The 21,498-nt window shown below is 32.7% G+C and overlaps 2 protein-coding genes and 1 pseudogene across 2 annotated transcripts; 1 reads left to right on the top strand and 2 right to left on the bottom strand.

The window, feature by feature from the left end:
- The first annotated feature begins 5,688 nt into the window (after positions 1-5,688).
- On the top strand, positions 5,689-11,813 carry LOC108467628 (homeobox-leucine zipper protein REVOLUTA). Its single transcript, XM_017768339.2, has 18 exons — positions 5,689-6,752; positions 6,841-7,006; positions 7,422-7,501; positions 7,592-7,682; positions 7,768-7,863; positions 7,965-8,078; positions 8,174-8,257; positions 8,383-8,538; positions 8,629-8,703; positions 8,968-9,074; positions 9,192-9,375; positions 9,517-9,705; positions 9,831-9,911; positions 10,277-10,411; positions 10,571-10,905; positions 11,047-11,152; positions 11,225-11,374; positions 11,486-11,813. Exons 1-18 carry the CDS (start codon positions 6,520-6,522, stop codon positions 11,633-11,635), a joined length of 2,532 nt encoding a protein of 843 aa, XP_017623828.1. The 5' UTR covers positions 5,689-6,519; the 3' UTR covers positions 11,636-11,813.
- A 1,252-nt stretch (positions 11,814-13,065) lies between these two features.
- On the bottom strand, positions 13,066-16,336 carry LOC108467670 (CASP-like protein 5A2). The gene is made up of 3 exons (XM_017768393.2): positions 15,582-16,336; positions 14,282-14,414; positions 13,066-13,518 (listed from the first exon to the last, which is right to left on the bottom strand). Exons 1-3 carry the CDS (start codon positions 15,821-15,823, stop codon positions 13,327-13,329), a joined length of 567 nt encoding a protein of 188 aa, XP_017623882.1. The 5' UTR covers positions 15,824-16,336; the 3' UTR covers positions 13,066-13,326.
- Positions 16,337-18,156: 1,820 nt separating this feature from the next.
- Positions 18,157-18,851, bottom strand: LOC108468743 (agamous-like MADS-box protein AGL80; annotated as a pseudogene).
- Positions 18,852-21,498: the final 2,647 nt, after the last annotated feature.

Here is a 21,498-nt window from a genome sequence, read left to right as displayed (position 1 = left end):
ATATGTGATCAATATCATATATATGACATTTACACCATTCACATATATAACATGCAATTCAAACATATAATTATACAAAATTTAGTTACACGAACTTACCTTGACAAGTGTTCGTGAATTGTAATCTACTAATCCGATACTTTTTCCTTTCATTGATCCAATTCCGTATTTGGTCTATCCGGATCTATACGAGTAAATTTAATTCAATTTAATACAATTCATATTCAATTCAATCCAATTCACATCTTAGGTAAAATTACCATTTTGCCCCTATATTTTTATTTAATTATGATTTCGTCCCTAACCCATGTATTTCACAAAATTTAGAATTTTTCCATGAATTTTACAACTTTTCAATTTAGTCTCTAAACCACAATTTCATCAAAAATCACTTTACAAAAGTTGTTTATCTATCAACAACCTTTCATTTTCTACCATAAAATTTCATAATTCATGCATACTCATCCATGGCAAAACGTTAGTACTTTGATAAATTTACAAATTAATCCCTAAAATAGTTAGATTAAACTATTACAATATTGGAAATATGAAAATTACTAAAAACGAGATGAGAATCCATACCTAATTAAGCCAAAACAACTTACTTGAACTCAACACCCAAAAACTAGGGTTTCCATGTCTTTTAATTGGGAAAGATGATATAAGATGATGATATTAGATATTTACTTTATTTCTTATCTTTTATTTATTTACTTTCCAATTTAGTCCTTTTCTTTTCTTAAATTTCCATGGGTGAATCGTCATACTTATCTAGTAACTCCTCTTAATGGTCTATTTACCATATAAGGACCTCCAATTTTTAATTCCATAGCTATTTGATACTTATAGCTACTAGAATTCAACTTTTTCATTTTATGCAATTTAGTCATTTTATCAATTAAACATGTAATCGGTAAAATTTTCTTAACGAAATTTTTATACAATATTCCTATCATACAGTAGACCATAAAATAATTTTAAAATAAATATTCTTTCTGATTGGGATTTGTGGTCCCAAAACCACAGTTCCGATTTTACTGAAAATGGGCTTTTACAGTAACTCATGTAATAAAATCAAAATTGGATTTAAATCAAACTTATGAAGGCTCTAAAATTAACCTAGTATTAATGAAGGATCATTTTGAAACTATTGCAAAAAGGTAGGCAAATTTGAAAAATAGTGTAACACTTCTAACCCGTATCCATCGCCAGAATAGGGTTACGAGGTATTACCGATCAATTCACAACATTTAACATACATAACTCAAATATAAAGTATTCATTCTCATAAATCATTCAACACAATCGCATTGTCCCTTATAAGGGCCTACGAGGCCTTAAACATGCTTTAGAAGTAGTTCGGGACTGAACAGATAACATATGAAAATTTTGGAAACTTAGAAAAATTTCAACCATAAAAGGGTCACACGCCTGTGTGAACAGGCCGTGTGCCTCACACGGTTCCAGACATGCCCGTGTCTTAGGCCGTGTGGAAATAGGGCATACATACTGACTTTGGTCACACGGCCAACCACACGCCCTTGTGTTTAGCCCGTATACCCTTCGAAGTGGCCGCACATGCCCGTATGCCAGGCTATGCTAAAACTGTAGGGTGTACTGACTTATGCAACATGGCCAAAGTGCTAGGCCGTGTGCCAATTAGGGAGTATTCTGACTTGTACCACACAGCCAGTCATACGCCCGTGTATGAGATCGTGTGGAGCATACTGACTTCAATTCAATTTCATCAACAGGGGACACACGGCCGTGTAACAAGACCATATGTCACACACGGCTGAGACACACGCCCGTGTGGACAAAAATAGGCCATTTGCAAGGCCAATTTGCCACCCTTATTCATGCTCACCTAAACAACCAAAATGGTACCATTTCATCATACAATTATGCAGCTAAAATCATCAACCAAATGTTCATTTTACGCAATTATAATTTCATCTATTCCAAATCTCAAATGACTACCATTTACTTAGCCAAATACATACCAAAACAATATCAATCTATATAGTTCATTTACCATATTTCACACTCACATAACTTCTTATAAGTAACCATTTTAGTAACTATGAAACCATAACCACATTCATACCAAACATACCAAAATAAGTCATCACTCATGACTATATATACAAACCAAAACATATACAATTTACAAGCCAAATCTCATGGCTATAATCACAACCAAAATACCACATCTAGCTTATACATGCCATATGCCAAAAATGTATAATCCAAAAGTACCAACTTAGATGTTTGATAGTGTGATGATGTTCCCGACGACTCCTGAATTCGAGCGAGCCTTGATTCACTATAAAACATAGAAAAATAACACAAAGTAAGCTTCATAGCTTAGTAAGCTCGTATGATATAAACTTAACTAATCACAAAAACAACATTCATCAATATAAACATATTATCATATATTTTAAGATTACTAACAAACCTTTCAACTGCTTATTCATAAGCTTATATACAAACTTTGTAAATTCTTCGATTTTAAGCTCATAATATACATGTACATACATGTACCAATCCATAACAAGTTCATACATATACAGAATGTCGTTGATTACTCAATGCCTTGCACACTAAGTGCCATACTCGATATATAGCACACTAAGTGCCGTACATAGTCGGAGCTATCTTAAATCGCACACTAAGTGCCAAATATAGTCGAAGGTATCTTGATCTCGCACACTAAGTGTCATATATAGTCGAAGCTATGTCAAATTGCACATTAAGTGCCACAAATAACCGATTTGTCTTCGAACATATTTGTAGTATCGTATATACAATTTGTGAAATATCAAAGCATTAAAAGCATAATTATTACAATTCTTAATTCATATGAACTTACCTCGGATGTATAAACGACGAAATAAGCCTTTTAGTCGATAACTTTCATTTTCCCCAATCTTGATCCGAATTCCGTTTTTCTTAATCTAAATATATTCAAAATTAACTTATTCGATAATCTATTCATTCAATTTAGTCCAAAACATACTTCGAAACACATTTTCACTTTTGCCCCACATATTTCACATTTTTTTCAATTTAGTCCTTTCACATAAAATTGCAAATTCATACGATTTAGTACAAACCCATGCCTAACCAAATTTAATACATGTTACTAGCAACCAATATTTTCAATTTATTCACACTTTTAACCACCACATTTCACATTTCCTTAATTTAACACCTTTTTGACATTTTTGTCAAAAATCACTTTACAAAAGCTATTAATCTAACATTAAACCTTCCAAATCTATCATAAATCATCAAATTACTCAAGCATTCAACAGTGGCAACATGATAAATCTTTAACAGTTTCGAAATCTAGGGTATGGTCTAGCTAGAATACGAAACAACGATCTAAAAAACATAGAAATCATTAAAAACGGAACAAAACACATACCTAATTGCTTGAATTTTTCCTATTCGAATGAAGAACCCTAGTTCTTCTTGTTCTTCTTTTAATTTCGGTTAGAAGATGTTAATGGAAGCCTTTCATTTGTTTTTTTTTTATTTAAGTAATCTTTATTTGACAATTACCTTAATAACCTTTAATAAGACATTATTATTTCACATAAACCATGGACATAAATGTCCACTAACCTTAACCATGGTTTAATTTCAACATAAGGAATCCCACAATTTAATTTCATAGCTATTTAATACTTTTAACTAATAGAACATGCATTTTACATTTTACGCGATTTAGTCATTTTTACTGAATTAACCATTTAAACAATAAGATTTCTTGACGAAACTTTCACACTAATTTTATCATGCTGTAAAATAAACAAGCTATTACAAATAGGGATCACACAATTGTGTCCCCTAGCTATGTGAAAAGCTGAAGTCTTGTGTGGCTAGAGTCACACGGCCATGTGAATGAACTCTATAATAAATTGAGCCCATGTGGAGCTGGAGTCACATGGCCGTGCGAATAGACCATGTAACTCATTGTGGTCATGTGGGTCAAAAATGCAATTTATCAACAATAATTACACGGTCGTGTTGGTAGCCATGTAACTAATTGGTGCCGTGTGAAACCAATGAGCATACCAATAATAAGTCACACAAGCCTGTGGCCAGCTCGTGTAACGTTAGTCCAAAATTTACAAATTTGACCATCAACTTTACACATTATATCAAATTGATGACGATTCTAAAAAATTCCAAAAAAGCTTTTAAAAATATAAAATTTCTAAGAAATTCATTTGACATAAAAATTAAGGTAAACTACAACAATCACTTAACTTTGATGCAGCTGATAAAACAATCACTTTGATTTCAATTTAGTCACTCAACTTTTGAAAAATAACAAATTAGTCACCCATTAACATTTTTCGTTACAGACTTAACGGGACCATTGGCGTGGCCAGTTAACTAGTTTATGTGGCCAGTTAACTTGCCACGTTGGACGAGACAAGTTGAGTGACTATTTTTTTGTCCTTTTTTTATTTTTTAATAAATGACCCAATATTTTTACTTTTTGCGTAAATGGCCCAACATGTTTATTTTTGCGTAAATGACCCAACATGTTTATTTTTGCGTAAATGACCCAATATGTTTATACTTCTTTTTCTCTATCCCAACAATCTCTATTTTCAAATATAATGATCTGCTTCACTCTACCATCAATGCCTCATTTTCTACCTTCCAATATTTCCTCATCCAGATTCTGTCATGCCAAAACCCAAATTACAGCTTCCGATCTATGCCCTTGTGGCCGCCATTGTTGTGTCGCCAAACCACAACTTCCAATCTTATGTCGCTAAAACCAGAAGTAAATATTGCAACCCACCTGTTTGTGGAAATATCATAATAAGCTACCATTTTCAATTACCAACCCAACATCCCAAATACGACAACCATCGGTTCAAACTCGACTATGACAGCAACAATCATACCGTTTTATCCCTAGACCATGACAAATTCTACGTCCAAAGCATCAGGTGCAAATGCTCTACGATCTGAGCTATCGATGTGGCTAGTTAACAGAAGAAGAAGACGAAGAATAGATGACCTGAGATGAGATGAAATTGTGCATTTGGCCAGATACGGTGAAGAAAAGCTCTTGACATTTCTCATTACTCGTTACTGAAACCGTTCTTTGTGAAGCTTTCCCCACTGCCGTCATCGCGATCCACAACCTTATGTTACTGTTAACCACTCTAGAACTTTTCTTATCTTTTTCTTCACCTCTTCTTCTTTTTATTCTTCTTTCCTACGACTTTTTTTTTCTTTTACTGCCCAACCCAACTAGGGTTTTAAATTTGGTTCGTTTACATAGTAGGATGCCATGTCACTTTTACGTTACTTCTATAACATAAAATGGTTAAAAAAGATTGATTTATTATTTTTTAAAAGTTGTGAAATCAAATTAAAATCAAAGTAATTATTTTGTCAATTAAGTCAAAATTAAGTGACGTGAAGATTGATATAATTGTTTATATAACTAAAAATTATTAAATTTATAAAAAGACATTAAAAAATTTGGGGGATCATAGTCTCTCGGTTCCGGCCCTAACTTTTATTTCTTATTACTAATTTCATTTAGATTGTTAATTAATGGTGAGATTTTATTTACTGTCAGAAGATTTAGGGATAACATAACATGTCAATTCATATAGACAAGAGAGGCAGTAAAGTAAATGAGGTGAGCTGGTTAACTGAAATATAAAAAAAAGCAAAGCATAAAGCAAAATAATAATAATCTCTGTTAACTTTGTCGGTTTGCCTGCAAATCAAGCTCTCTTTTTTTCTTACTACTGTTTCAACCCCTCCAACTTTTTTCCTTCTCATTCTCTCTCTCTAACATTATATTTTGTCTGTGTTTTTATTTTTCTGAAAAAAAAACCCCTTTTAGTGAGAGTTCAAATATTTTTTGTGTTTTCGAGACTCATCTTCTTCTTCAAAATGGTTTGCAATTCAGTTTCTCTTCACATTTGTGTGGTTGGTTTTTGCAAAAGACCAGCCTCTTTTTACTAATACTATTTACAGGCTCTCATATTCTTGAGATATAGCCTTTCTCAAAGACCTTCTGTTTTTCAGTGAAATCGAGCTTGCTTGATATTGGGATCAAAGATTTAAAAAAATTGTCATCAAAGTTGGATCTTTTAGTTCAGATTTTGGGACCCATTTTATTTTCATTTCATCAGCAGCTTGACTGATGATCATCATCAGCTAGAAACATAAAAAGGCAAACAACCCCCCCGCCCGAATTGGCTTTCACTCGAGGAGGTTGTCTCAAATTGAAACTCCTCATTTTAGCTTTCCCCGTTCTTTATATGCCCTTTTGTTGCGTACATCATATATAAAAGGGGCGGACTTTACCAAGAAACAAAAGAACCTTAGTTCTGAAGCAAAATTCCTTCAAAACAAGCAGCTCTTTTATCACTCAGCTCACAGCTTCATCTCTCTCTCTCTCTCTCTCTCTATATATATATATATATCAGTTCTTCGTATATAAGAAAGATTGGGTTTTAGCAAGAAATGGCTATGGCGGTGGCCCAACACAGGGAGAGCAGTAGTGGCAGTAACATCAACAAGCATCTTGATAATGGCAAGTATGTTAGGTACACAGCTGAGCAAGTTGAAGCTTTAGAACGAGTGTATGCTGAGTGCCCCAAGCCAAGTTCTTTGCGTCGGCAACAGTTGATAAGGGAGTGCCCCATTCTTTCCAACATTGAACCTAAACAGATCAAAGTTTGGTTTCAGAATCGCCGGTAGGACTTGGTTTTCGTCTTCTGTTGAAAAAAGTTGTTTTTTTTAGAACATTTCGGTAATGGGGTTGTTATCATTGGGGGCGTGCAGATGTAGAGATAAGCAAAAAACAGAGGCTTCAAGGCTGCAGACGGTGAATAGGAAATTAAATGCCATGAACAAGCTGTTGATGGAGGAGAATGATCGGTTGCAAAAACAGGTGTCTCAGCTGGTGAACGAGAATGGGTATATGAAGCAACAACTGCATACTGTAAATGTATATTCTTTTAGTCTCTTGCTTTTCATCTTCTCCATTGCATTGTAGTCTAATGTACTGTTTCAAAATGTATCATGTGATAATTTATGTCCTCTATGTGCATTTTCAGTTGAATCATGGTACTGTATATAGTAACTTAGTTTGTTTTATACTTCTTTTGGTGTTGGCTTTTTTTTTTTTTCCTGAGAATTGTCTTTAATTTGTCTTCATGGGTATATGTGAATATTGTGTCCTATGCTCCCCTGTGATGTTTGCCTCAAATTGTGCATTTTTGTGGCTTTGTTCTTTTTGCTGCTTTCTTTGTCTTAGAGGATTACTCGGGCCTTTTGCTATAAACAAAGATTGTGCATTTTCTGCTTGTTCCATTTTTAGGTGTTTTAACATAATCGCTGCTTATTTTGGGATTGCTTTGCAGGCATCAACAAATGATGCAAGCTGTGACTCTGTGGTTACCACTCCGTCGCATTCACTGAAAGATGCCAATAACCCTGCTGGGTAAGTTCCATTATTAGCTACAATGAACCCCGTCCCCCCTCTCTATATGTAGACATAATACATGTTTTGATTTCATTATGCTCTTGGTAGACTCTTGTCCATTGCAGAGGGGACCTTAAAAGAGTTCCTTTCTAAGGCTACAGGAACTGCTGTAGATTGGGTCCAAATGCCTGGGATGAAGGTTTGTGTATGCATCTAGTATGCTATTTTTCTTGTGTCACAAATTGGAAATGTTTCTATGCTCATTTACTTAAATCTGTTCTCAGCCTGGTCCGGATTCGGTTGGGATATTTGCGATTTCCCAAAGTTGTAGTGGAGTGGCGGCCCGAGCCTGTGGTCTTGTAAGTTTAGAACCTACTAAGGTATGAGTTACAGTGTCACTATAAATACTTGAAGCATTTTATTTTCGTTATTGCACATGAACTATTTGAGTTGAGCAAAACCCTTAAGTCATTGTTTATAGATTGTGGAAATTCTCAAAGATCGGCCATCTTGGTTCCGGGACTGCCGGAACCTCGAAGTTTTCACCATGTTTCGAGCTGGCAATGGCGGAACAATTGAGCTTATATACACACAGGTCAAAGAAGAACCATTCTTTGATTTATATCTTTTTTGTATTTATCAATGTTAATCCTCTTGACACGAGGGGTGACTAAAATGAGATTTGTTTAGATGTTTGCTCCAACTACGCTGGCTCCTGCAAGGGACTTTTGGACTTTAAGATACACTACGACTTTAGAGAATGGCAGTCTCGTGGTATGCTTGTCTTGAACTTCTTATTTTCCTCCTTGAAGGTCCATGTAATTTGATATGCATTCTTTGTGAGAGTAACATGATTAGAGATGCTGACGGGATTTTCTCTTTATGCTCTCTTTTCCAAGGTCTGTGAGAGGTCTCTTTCTGGTTCTGGTGCCGGCCCAAATGCAGCTGCTGCAGCTCAGTTTGTGAGAGCTGAAATGCTCCCTAGTGGCTACTTGATCAGAAGCTGTGAGGGTGGAGGATCAATAGTCCATATTGTTGACCATCTAAATCTCGAGGTAGGACTTCTAATAAGTAGGTGCTTCTTTTCGGTATTCATCAGATGCCTCTTTTGTGGTAAGGCTAAATTACTAAACTCCTCATTCCAGGCATGGAGTGTGCCAGAGGTGCTACGCCCACTTTACGAATCATCAAAAGTGGTTGCTCAGAAAATGACAATTGCGGTGAGTAGAATCCTTAGTTAAAGGTGAAATAATAATTTAGTGCAACTGTAAAACATGGATCATTTAACATTTAAACCGAAGGACCTAAATGCAGATTCATGTTTTACAGTTGGTGCTAATTCTCTTTTTTGGCATGTATTGTATCGAGTTTGGTAGTCTAAACACTAAAACAACTCCAAAATATAAAGAAGAGTTCTTTGTTTTTATCTTTTATTGCCTTGAAAGGCATTTTCTGGAAGTACTGATTAATTGATCAATGCATAGGCACTACGTTACGTTAGGCAGATTGCTCAGGAGACAAGTGGTGAGGTGGTTTATGGTCCAGGCAGGCAGCCAGCTGTCCTGAGAACTTTTAGCCAAAGATTAAGCCGGTAGCTGAATATTATGTTAAATATTGAATATAAAATCCCTGTTTCTATTTGCATTATGAGATGTTCCATGTTTGTTGTTTCATTGAAATGTTGTGTTGTCTATCATATACTTTTTAGAGGCTTCAACGATGCAATAAATGGATTCAATGATGATGGATGGTCAATAATGAATTGTGATGGTGCCGAGGATGTGATAATTGCAATTAATTCAAACAAGAGCTTGAACAGCACTCCGAATCCTGTCAATGCTCTTCCGCTACTTGGGGGTGTTCTTTGTGCAAAGGCATCAATGCTGATCCAAGTGAGTTCTAAAAAGGCGCTGAAAACTGAACCCAATCCCATAATCTATAAAAACAACTATATTAAATTAATGAAATTGCATGTTTAGTAATTAAGGTTTCCGGACCATGCCTTTGGCTCTAAAGCTTCTTTTTTTTGTCAGAATGTTTCTCCTGCTGTGCTTATTCGCTTCCTTAGGGAGCATCGTTCAGAGTGGGCTGATTTCAACGTTGACGCTTATTCTGCTGCATCATTGAAGGCCGGATCATATGCTTATCCTGGGATGAGGCCTACAAGGTTTACTGGGAGTCAGATCATAATGCAACTTGGCCACACGATTGAGCACGAAGAGGTACATCTCTTATGTGATCATTCTATTCCTCCCAGGCGATTTTAAAATTTTATGATATGTGAGTATTAAGCACTTTGTAACTTTTTCCAATAAGGTTTGCTAATTCTGTAATTATTGTGCATCAGTTACTCGAAGTTGTAAGACTCGAAGGCCATTCTTTTGCAGAAGACAATGCCTTCTTGTCAAGGGACATTCATCTATTGCAGGTACATATTGAATTTTGATGTTTATTTACATAATTACATGTTAAATCAGAATATTGAACTTCACACTTTTTATCATCTTACCAGTTTTATAACATGTTTATCATGAAATCAATATTTTCATATTACTTGAAACCATCCGTGACTGCATTTGCAGAGGTCCTTCGTTTAACCGCCTTTGATGTTTATGATAAATTGTATTCTGATTAATTGCCTTAATCTATACTCACTGCTGTTTTAATATGATCTCAGTTCCTTTAAATTGCCCTCATATTTTAAAGTTGTATGGAATGCCCAAATGTGTTGATTGAATTTGACTTTGCGTATGTATATATAAATTCAATATATCTGCATTATCATCTTCGCAGCTATGCAGCGGAATTGATGAGAATGCCGTGGGGGGCTGTTCTGAGCTTTTGTTTGCTCCAATTAATGAGATGTTCCCGGATGATGCTCCTTTGTTACCTTCGGGATTCCGTGTTATACCATTGGATACAAAATCAGTTAGGTTTCACTGCACTTCACTTGATCTTTTTTCCTTGGTGTTTTGAGACAATGAGATGAAAGTCCTATAAAAATGCTAATGCCATTGAAATACGACATAATAAGTGCCATAATAGGACTCATATTTTTTTGCTAGTGCTAACTGTATTGTTTTACAGTCCGATACACAAGATTCACTGGCAACAAATCGAACTTTGGATCTTACTTCTAGTCTTGAACCGGGGCCTGCAACGAACCATATTGCAGTAGATGCCCCATCATGTCCAAACATCCGATCAGTGTTGACAATTGCCTTCCAGTTCCCTTTTGATAGCAATCTTGAGGATAATGTAGCAAACATGGCACACCAATATGTCCGTAGCATCATATCTTCTGTCCAGAGGATTGCCATTGCCATATCTCCATCGGGATTGATCCCAGCTGTTGGACCAAAGCAATCTCCTAGCTCTCCGGAAGCACTTACACTGGCTCACTGGATCTGCCGGAGTTATAGGCGAGTCTTCAACGTTTCAAAAATCACTAGATTTTGCTAACTTGCTATACTGGAAGTTTCAATTTTACGCAGAATCAGCTCTTTCCATCCTCTATGATTCTGGTAGTGCTAATATATATTTTTCATTTCTCATTTCCTCAGTTACCATTTTGGGGCAGAACTGTTGCGACCTGAACCACCTGTTGGTGACTCGTTATTGAAGAATCTCTGGCAACATCAGGATGCCGTATTGTGTTGTTCATTGAAGGTACGGCAACAATGTTATCAAAAAATCTAGAAAACTGCATTTTTTTATTAATGTTTCTGTTCGGACTTGCAGTCGCTACCGGTTATGATCTTCGCAAATCAAGCCGGACTTGACATGCTCGAGACAACTCTAATGGCTCTACAAGACATCACATTGGATAAAATATTTGATGAGACTGGACGCAAGACGTTATGCTCCGATTTTGCCAAGTTGATGCAGGAGGTTTGAAACTAAACAACACCACCATACTCCCTATTAAAATAGCATTGTTTTGTTTCAACCAAGTTTTCGATTCGTAAATATTGGCTAAAATTTCGTACCTTCTCTAAACAGGGATTGGCATACTTACCAGCCGGAATCTGCATGTCAACAATGGGACGCCATGTCTCATATGAACAAGCAGTTGCTTGGAAAGTCCTTGAAGCTGATGAAAGCACTGTCCATTGCTTGGCTTTCTCTTTTGTAAACTGGTCTTTTGTGTAGAAACATTTGACTGTAATTTATATGTTCTACACCTCAGGCTTTCCCCAGTAGAGAAGGAAAAAAAAGAAGTTTTGTAATGGCTTAATACACGATTTGGCCTGAAGTATACCTATTTTCTTACTTTGTACCTAAATTTTTTTTTTTTTGTGTCTCAATTTGGTATCTGAAGTATCAATCACCTCTCAATGTATGTATGCTTTCGTTATATTTTTGGTCTTTTTATGATGGATGTTAAAAAGATCTTATAGTCAATAACAAAGCGACTTTGTTTCTATTAAATATACAAATATTAAAAATAGAAAATAAATACATAAAAATGCATAAAAATATATAAAATTTAGAAAAAATATAAATTATAAAAATTAAAAATGAAACTTACAAAAATATATGATAATTGAAAGTAAATTGTTGAAATTAATAATATTATTAAAAATGTACAATAACTGTAAAAATTAATAAAAATTTTAATTTAAAAAAGAGTATTATTTTATAAAATTATAAAATATATAATTCTAAAATTCTAAAAGAGTTTAAATTTCAAGGGTTTTTTGCAATTACTTGAAATTTGATTATCTTTTTAATTTTTATAACATTTTCAGTTCTTATATATTATCTTAAAATTTAAAATTTATAATTATATATTTTAAAATTTTATAAAAGAATTATTTTTAACATATTTTTAATTTTTATATATTATATATTTTACATTTTAATCAATATAGTATATATAGTATTAAAAAAGTTAAAAAAGGCTTAGTGAATTCTAAGTGCCACGTGGCCGGTTCACGCTTTGGTCAACTTTGGGTCGACAATAGGTTAAAAGTAAAAATATTTTGGTTGATTGAGTTGGCCAACATTGATTGTGCGCTAATAGATGTTGACTTATCACATCTATTACAATAAATGTGTCTTTTTATTTTTAATTTTATAATATTTTTCATTTTTATATATTATTTTGATTTTTTAAAACTTTAGAATTTTACAAAAAAATTAAAACTTTTAAAAAATTGCAATTTTCTTTTTATAATTTTTTACATTTTTAATAATATTATTAATTTCAAATAATTTATTTTCAATTATTGTGTTTTCTTGGAGATTTTACTTTTATCAATTTTTATAATTTATGTTTTTTTCTAAATTTTATATATTTATATTTTTAAATATGGATATACATTTAATACAAAAGATATTATGGTGCTTTATGATTGGATATAAGATTAAATATCAAAATGAGAAAAATAAGTATACTTCAATCCCCAATTGAGCCTTTTGTAATATTCAAACACCCAATCCAGATCAGGTATGCAACTTTTGTTAATTTAATTCAAAATTTCCTTCCTGGTGAACCCAACTTTAGTTTAAACCATGTAGAAGTTTCCTGGCAATTCAATCTCCATCAGAGTCTTGGCTAAAAACCCGACATTGGCTAATTAACGAAGAATCAGAAAAGGATAAAACATCATGAATAGCCTGCAATATTGGGGCTCATCGAATTGTAATAATTACAATACAGTATGTTTTTAATAGGGGATGCTGTTGATTCAATTTGATAATAGTTATAGACCAAACTATACAACTTTTAAAATCACACAAACAAGTTTTTGTTTTCAAGGCACCCGAGAATGTTACAAGAAAATGGTACTTGGCATAATAAAATGCATCATTTACACCGATTTTTTCTGTGTAACCTTCTATCGGGATGCCAGTGACCAAAGGTTGAAGAGAAATGAAGGTAATGTAGTAAACCAGCTAATGAAGGCCATTGCAGTAGCAGTTTCAAACTGCACACAATGGTTCTGCGAACAGATATCAAGATCATTGTCAATAAGAACGGTTATGCCTGCAGAAGCACAAGCTGCGGCAAATGTCAAAGTGGATGCGATCTGCAGTGCAGAAAACATATCATCAGGACCAATAAATTACAGAAAACTAGTATCAAGACAATGGAGAGGTGTGTAATGTATAACAGGAACTATTGTTAAGTTCTTAGTTCTAATGGGTAAATTAGTAATTGGCTCTGGAGGAGTCTAAGGAATAGCTATATAAGTAATAAGAGAAAATCATGGCAACCCTGAGGCTTCTTCAAACAGAGACAGGTATAAAGTATGAACAATAATTTTCAGTTGAGTAAAAAACATACCAAAGTGCCAGCTGAAAATCCAACCAGCATAACTTAAGAGTTAGTAGAGACTACTAGTCTTCTACTAGTTGTTGGCCATTGCAAATACCAATGTCTTATAGCAGCTAAGATCAGATCCTATGGCAAGTCAATGAGTTTGATTGGAATATTCACATTGAAATGAAGACTGTCAATACAATTTTGTTGCTTTAAAGCCAAATTTGTTAAAGAGGAAAGAAAGTTGAAGAATACTGGAATGAGTAATGATTTACTGCATATTTCAAAACGAAGATTGAAGCTTTTCTCCAAAAGGAGGCACAAGGTAGACATCCTAGAAACTAGTCATAGTTGAGGCCATATAAGTATGTGCCAAATGTACAATAACAAAGGTAGATATACTACACGATTATGAGAAAGCCAGACATGCAAGCTAGAGACATATATGTGCTTCAACAGAAATTGATAGGACATCACATGTTCTTCAGCCTTCTAGCTTCATTCGTAACTGCAAAAAGTAAATGTCTTACCCCATCACCAATGGTAAAGAAAGTAACAACTCGATAATTCTGAAGTGAACGCATCACTAGAAGAGCATAAATGTCAATAATAGCTAATGATAAGCTCCATAAACTCTGCAAGCCAGTAGCAGCAACAAGGTAGCTGATGTAGAAAATAATAAAAAATTCCATGTTAGATCAATATACAGTTGAGACTATACAACAACACTAGCAGCTTCACTTTTTTAATCGTATATGAATTCCAAAAAAGCTAAAAGCTTGCAAACAAAAGATCCAGAATATGGAAAAAGGTTCAAATAGCAATGCATGTAAGAACCATGCTGAACAATAAACATTCCTGTAAAGAATCCATTAAGAGAAATCAATTTAGGTTCTCCTCTGAAGTGCTAGTTAGAGTATGAAAATCTATCTCTTGCACACCGCATTTTAAGATTATTAACAAGCCCAGATAGTAGAGCACCTAGAGAGTGCCACATGAGACATCCTATTATCAGCATTTGCCATTTTCTAAGAACTCCCACTCTAGTTCTTTGGCATTAGATTGATACTAAGCATGTAAAACATGTCAAGTTAGCAAATTACACTAAGATTTTGGCACCCACTGGAATTAGGCTAGAAACAAACCCATAAACAGAAAGCAATCAAAGATGAATTAAGGGAAAGATGCTAATCTTCACATGAACAACATATGTGAAATTGGTTTCTTTCCCTTCGTTATCCAAAAAGCTCACTGACATAGTAAGAACTAAATTACAGGATATCGAAGTGTAGTTTTAACTTTCAACAATTAATTCCATAAAAATTTAAATTCCCGTTAACTAAAGATACTGATTACAATTTAAATATATTTAAATATTGGTGCTTTTACAAGACATACTATGACTGAACTATATGTAAATTAACTCATAACTAGAGATGTAACCAAAAGAAAAACCAGAATGCTTGGATTGAATGATGGCAATGACTATAGTAACCAATTACACAGCTTCATGTCAACCAAGCCACTCAATAAGCGGCAAAAGAGTTCCATTGATTTAAAGTCTTGGTTGACATTAGGTTTAGGATTTGAGCTTCAAATCTGGATGACCCAATCTCCCTATTCCCTCCTCATTATATATACCCACACAGCTTCATATATTCAAATTCTTAAATTCTAAAATCCTATCTATATAAGCACAAGCAAGGTTCTGACATTTCATTTATAGCATCAGCATCACCATACAAATTTTGGAGATCCTCATCATCACTAGCAAATCCAAACAAATATTAAGCAGAGAACAAACCCTTATAATGTAATCAAAAGAATTACCAAAAGGCGGTAACGGATGGAAAATCACTAGTTGTTGCCATAATACAAAGTCCCACAGCGGCAAAAACAAACTGACATATCCGCAACGCAAGTCCTCCTTGGGTACCGGGCATCCCTTGAAAATCCTTCATCCTTACTCTCGGCACCTCGATGTTGCCGCCACCGCCACCGCCTCCGCCTCCGCCTTCGTCCGTGGTCGGTGGATACTCCGCTGGGTGAACCGAAGCATGGCTTACATTCATCTCTGCCACTAAATCTCCTTCAGTTCATACTCACAGCTCCAGAAACTTATCATATAACCAAACACGTTTTATCTTTTTCACTGATTTACACCGTAATCAAATGGAAATATAAAAGAAAAAAAAGATAAGAGTTCAAAACCGCTAAAACATCGCTATTGAAAATCAGCTCATGTAACTTATCAACAAATGAGATAATCAAACAACTCTTCTCTAATCAAGTAATCATTCCTTAAAAGGTAAAAAAAAAAATTAAAATCGAATCTTGTTTGCTACTAACAGATCGAGAAAAAGGAAATAACAACAAATTTTCACAGTTACCAAATAAAAACAGAGATTCGTCAAACTAAAATAATTAAAAAAATAAAATCTGGTATTAAGAAAGTGATTGTTGGTGATGCCTTTTTAATTGCCTTCAGGTTTAAGAAAGTAAAAGGTAAAAAATAAGTGTGAATTAAAGGAATAAAAATTAAAGAGAAAAAAAAAAGAGAGATTACAGATTATAGAGTAATAAAACGTCAACTTTTAACTCTACTGCTTTATTTTTGTCACAGAATGGTCAACATTTTCAAGGTCCACCCGATTACACGGTAAATTTATTCTAAGGAGTTCTCATTTTAATCTTCCAAATATAAATCCGATAATTAATTAATTTTTCATAATTATTATTTTAGAAAATTTTAACTTTCTTTGTTATTGTTTAGAATTTTAAAAAAATATATAATTTAAAAAAAACTTAAATTTTAGTATTTTTATAAATATTTTGAATTTTAAAATTATTTTAAAATTTTAAAATTATTTTAATTTTTATTGTGATTTTTGTTGAAAGAGAAATTAATTTGTTCATTTTCAAAATTGACAGTAACCATATTTACACCAATCTGCTATTCGAATTATTCGAGTTATTCAATTTGTAAAATTTAACTCGATTCGAACTCGAAACTCGAATTACTTATTCTAATTGACTCGATTAATTCGAAATTTAATTTTTTTTTATTTTTTTGAATCGAAATGGATTTAACTTACCTCTAATCATAATGCTAGTGGTTTGTACAATAAATTAAAAGGAAAAATTCATTTATACAATTGCATAAAATTCACATATCAATGTACATTGAATGAATGTTAATGTATAATTTTGTAATTTATCTTAAATTATTTTTAGAATTTTAATAATTTTTATTATATAAGTTTTAAATTATTTATATATTCATATTATTTTATATAGGCTTATAAATTCTAATCCGAATTCGAAAACCAACCTATCAATCTGAACCCAAATAGAACCCAACTTGATTTAGTCTTAAAAAGTCAACAACCCAAACTTGTCCAATCCTAACCTAAATTGATCGAAACTTGAAATTATTGAAAAAGTAACCCTAATTATCTAAATTCAAAATAATCCAAACACATAATAATCCAATCTTAACTCTTAAAACCAAATGAGAAAAAAAAGCTTTGTAAGTTAAATTAATCAATCAAAATTAACCCAATCAAAACAAATTTGACTTGTTCAATAACATCTAATTTAATATAATATTTTTAATATTTATACAAGTTGTCAATACATATTTATAAACTTTTGAACATAAAGAAAAATAACACAATAGAAATATATGATTGAAAAAAACATGAATACAATAAAGACTAAAATGTAGTGATAACAATTTATATAAATTTATATTATGTTGTATTAAAAAAAAAGAATACCAACCAAACACACATCAAACATATAGTTTTGGTCCCCATAGAATTATAAAAAACCACATCAAATCTAGTTTTATCATTCCCTAATTATCCCTCATCACTTTTAATCCCTCCACCGATTTGTCTAAAAAATAATAAGGTATCTTCCTAGATTGAGTTATAGCATGCATTAGAGATAGCTTTTATGAATTGTTATAAGAATTCTTATTCTCAAAATTATCAAATTAGATTTAATCTAACTTATGAACTTAATAATTTTTTTTCATTTAAGTAATTAAGATTCAACCATAGAAAAATAAAAGATAAATAAAAACCCCAAATTAGGAGAATAACATAACAACTCCGAATTCAAATAACAAACATAATGTTTCAATCTTAAAAAGGAACATGATTTAGTTACTTCAGTTTCAAGAAAAAATTGTGATCTATGAGCAAAGTTGAACAAGCACAACACTATCATGACATAATATGATAAATACCTCTGGATCAAAAGCCATAATAAACGAAAACAAATAATCCAAATGAACTCTTATTTTTTTCCAAGGAAAAAAAGCATTGGACCATAGGTTGTTGTTGGGGTTGAAGATGTCACCAAACTAGAGCATCATCTCATTGCCTCCCCCGTGAGTTTAAGGGGGGTTGTTGTTCATCAGCTCCATGTTGTCCACCTTTGTTTGCCCGATCTCCTCCATACTTGACCTCGACATTGCTTCAGGCGTTACCATCATCATCGGTGCTAGTGCAATCACGGATGAGGACAATAATGACAACGCACATTGAGGATTAAGGAGTGTCTTGGAAAGTTTATCAATCCTCATGTCGATATCCCTTATTTTTTCATCAAGCAACTTATTGAGATCGTTCAAGTCCCCCAAGTTCAAACTACATATGACCCTTTTGCAACAAATGTTGTTGAACATTATGCCATCTCCTTTTCCCAATTTTCCTTGCAATGCTTTTTGAGCTGTTTAGCTACTTTAACGATCCTTTTGGAGAGGAAACTCTCTTGGTTCTCCATCTTTTTAAGTTGCCTCATCTTGGGGATATTGTTGAACTTGGAAAGCACTTGTTGGACTCCCATAAGGATGGCCAAACCTTGGGTTGGGACTCATACGGATTGTTTATGATAGTACAAGCATCAATCCCATAAAGGGTACCCAACTCGCACACTTTTTTCATCAAACCCTTCTTTCTTTTCTTGTAGGCGGCTTTCCTCGCTAAATCATTGGTGATATAAGCAAGATTAATCTTCTTCCTCGTCATGGCTTGCAAATAAAATGGGAATATTGGAATGGTTTTTTTTCCTCTTTTTCCATGGTATTACTTACCCGGCCAAACAACAAATGGACGCTTTATATAGATGTGAAGGGAGTGAAAATATTCTCAAATTAAATAACAATAATAGCCAATAATTTTAGTATATAGAAGATATCGCTGTAAAGTAATACAAAGAATTCAATTGAATGGGTTAGGTTTTATTATTTTTATTTTTATCATGATTAAAGTTTCGCATGGATATATATTTTGTTTAGTCATAAAGCAACGTCATTTGTATTACAAAATTTTTTATTTCATATTTATACAAATATAATAATATCAAATAATTTGGTTAGTTATAAAACGATAAAACGACTTTCATCATGTATTTATACTAAAATAAGTATTATATATACATGTATATATGGCAGCGAAAAATATATAATGTATATATAAGTCTAGCGAAGAAAGATCTTAATGTCAACTTTAAGTTTTTTATTTAAAATTTCAGTCCAATAATTAAAATCGTAAGTATTTTTCATCCAAATTTATCAATTTGACAAGTTGATTAAGTTGTCCTCATGTAACATGGTATATGATTGATGAAAAATTATATTGTTAAGTTAATAATTTTTAACGAAAACTACCAATGATGATAATTATGGGACTAGGGTTTTAAATTGAAAAAGTAAGACAATTAATTTTTAGCTTTTAAAGTATCCTAACTAAATCTTAAGTTCGAAAGAAGTAGAGGGACTAATAGCATATTTTATCCATATTACAAAAAAGCCATAAATGTTTTATATATTAATTTATAAATGGTAATCCAGATAAAAATAATGTGTATATATAAGTAAATAAATTTCAAGTGTTCAGACATACAATACATGTATCTACACCATGACAATTTTTAATTATTAATGGTAATTGCTCTTCAAAAATTTATTAATGATAACAAAATATATAAAACAACAAATATTTATTTGTTAAAAACAAAAGGTTAAATAAAATTATTTTGGAAAATTAAAAAAGAAAAATAATAATATTGTAATACATAAATAGTATGCGGTAGTTATATAATTACCATATAAGAATGTTTGTTGTTTAATTAGTGTAAATTGTTAACTAAGAAATGAAATAATGTGCTGTAATTTTTTCTTTTAAATTTGGTCAATATTTTAATGGTGTGAAAAAAATAAAAAATAAAAACATATGATAAGAATGCCAACTAGACTAAGTATAAACGACTTTCATTATTATTTGAATAGCCAAATTACATACAGGGTGAGTCAACCATTAGTTAAAAGGAGATGCCACAATCGTTTATATTTTGCTAATGTCATACCATTGAGAAGCTCACATCTTCGATTAAATTCAATACCTAATGCTAACATTCATCTACTTGACATACTTGCAATTATTGAGATGATTGTAACACCCCTAATCCGTATTCGTTACCGGAACAGGGTTTCGAAGCATTAACAAGATTTACATACCATTTAACAAAAATTTCAATTAAATACTTACCGATTCAATGCATCATACAAATAAACATATTACCGTTCAATCAATAGCTTGGCACTTGTCTAAGTATCAAACATCAACATTATTAGTATACTTGTACATATTTCATATAATTTTAATATTGATATACCTATTTTCTCGACATATCACACTTGAGTTTAATAATAGTCTCAACTTACATAGTTTCCTTGTATCAACATAACAAAGATAATCATATATGTACATGTCACGAAACATATTATTCTCTTACCGTTTTTTGATAAGCATATATCATTCATTTCGTTATATCAATATTTCATGCACCATCATTTCCTTATATCTTATGTATATTTATTTCGGTAATAGTTCATATTAAACTTAATATAAATTAAATTCCATGTACCTATACTTATTTCATTTATCTATCTTCTTAATTGTAGAAGCCCAAATTGCCCGGGCCCGATTATATCAAAACCCAACCAAACCTCTAAACCCACTAAAACCCTTAACCCATGACCCATTTACATCTACCTAAACCCATTACAAAACCCAAATATTAAACCCAATTCAAAAGCCCATTAAGCCCTCCCAAAAAAAAACCTAACCAAAAAAAAAAAACCTAACCCCCCCAAAAAAAAGAAAAACCTAACCCCCCAAAAAAACTAAGAAACCCTAGCCACCTAGCTACTTTCCCACTTGCCCCATTTTTCCTCCCATTTTTGATATCCATTGTCTACCACCACCACCTACAAAATAGAAAAAGAAATAATAGAAAATCATGTAAAAGATGACTATAAAAAGCCATTCAAAAATCATGTAAGGGGATTTTACAAAGATTGAAAAAGGAGACAAACACAAAATCCTTCAAATTTTGAACACAAAAGAAACATCAATAAAAAGGTTGCATTTTTTCTTTTTTTCCTCTTCTTTCGAATCTTTTTTTTCTTTTTTTGTGTTTTTTTTCTTTCTTTACATATACATATATTGTTAAGAAAATTTTTTTTTACCTTTTCCGGCCACTGTGGGCGATGGTTACATGACAGGCATGGCGATCGACGATCGGCGTGGGATCGCCCCTTGGCCGGATTTCCTTTCCCCTCTCTTCTCTCTTCTTTCTCCTTTTTTTTCTCTCTTCAAAATGATTTTTTTGTCAAAATTAGCCTTAAAGTATGTAGCGCTTTGCATTTAGTCCCTCTTGCTATGTTATGTTT

Source organism: Gossypium arboreum, chromosome 8 (genome assembly GCF_025698485.1).
Source record: "Gossypium arboreum isolate Shixiya-1 chromosome 8, ASM2569848v2, whole genome shotgun sequence".
Lineage (NCBI taxonomy): Eukaryota > Viridiplantae > Streptophyta > Magnoliopsida > Malvales > Malvaceae > Gossypium > Gossypium arboreum.
The sequence above is the reverse complement of the archived record's forward strand: the minus strand, read 5'-3'. Positions and strand labels throughout refer to the sequence as shown.

Coding starts and splice junctions, on each gene's coding strand:
- LOC108467628 (XM_017768339.2), top strand. CDS start 6,520: ATGGCTATGGCGGTGGCCCAACACAGGGAGAGCAGTAGTGGCAGTAAC. Junction 7,502..7,591: donor GATGCCAATAACCCTGCTGG/GTAAGTTCCATT, acceptor TGCTCTTGGTAG/ACTCTTGTCCATTGCAGAGG. Junction 11,153..11,224: donor TATTGTGTTGTTCATTGAAG/GTACGGCAACAA, acceptor TCGGACTTGCAG/TCGCTACCGGTTATGATCTT.
- LOC108467670 (XM_017768393.2), bottom strand. CDS start 15,823: ATGAATGTAAGCCATGCTTCGGTTCACCCAGCGGAGTATCCACCGACC. Junction 14,415..15,581: donor CCATCCGTTACCGCCTTTTG/GTAATTCTTTTG, acceptor TTTCTACATCAG/CTACCTTGTTGCTGCTACTG. Junction 13,519..14,281: donor TCTTTACCATTGGTGATGGG/GTAAGACATTTA, acceptor TCTGCACTGCAG/ATCGCATCCACTTTGACATT.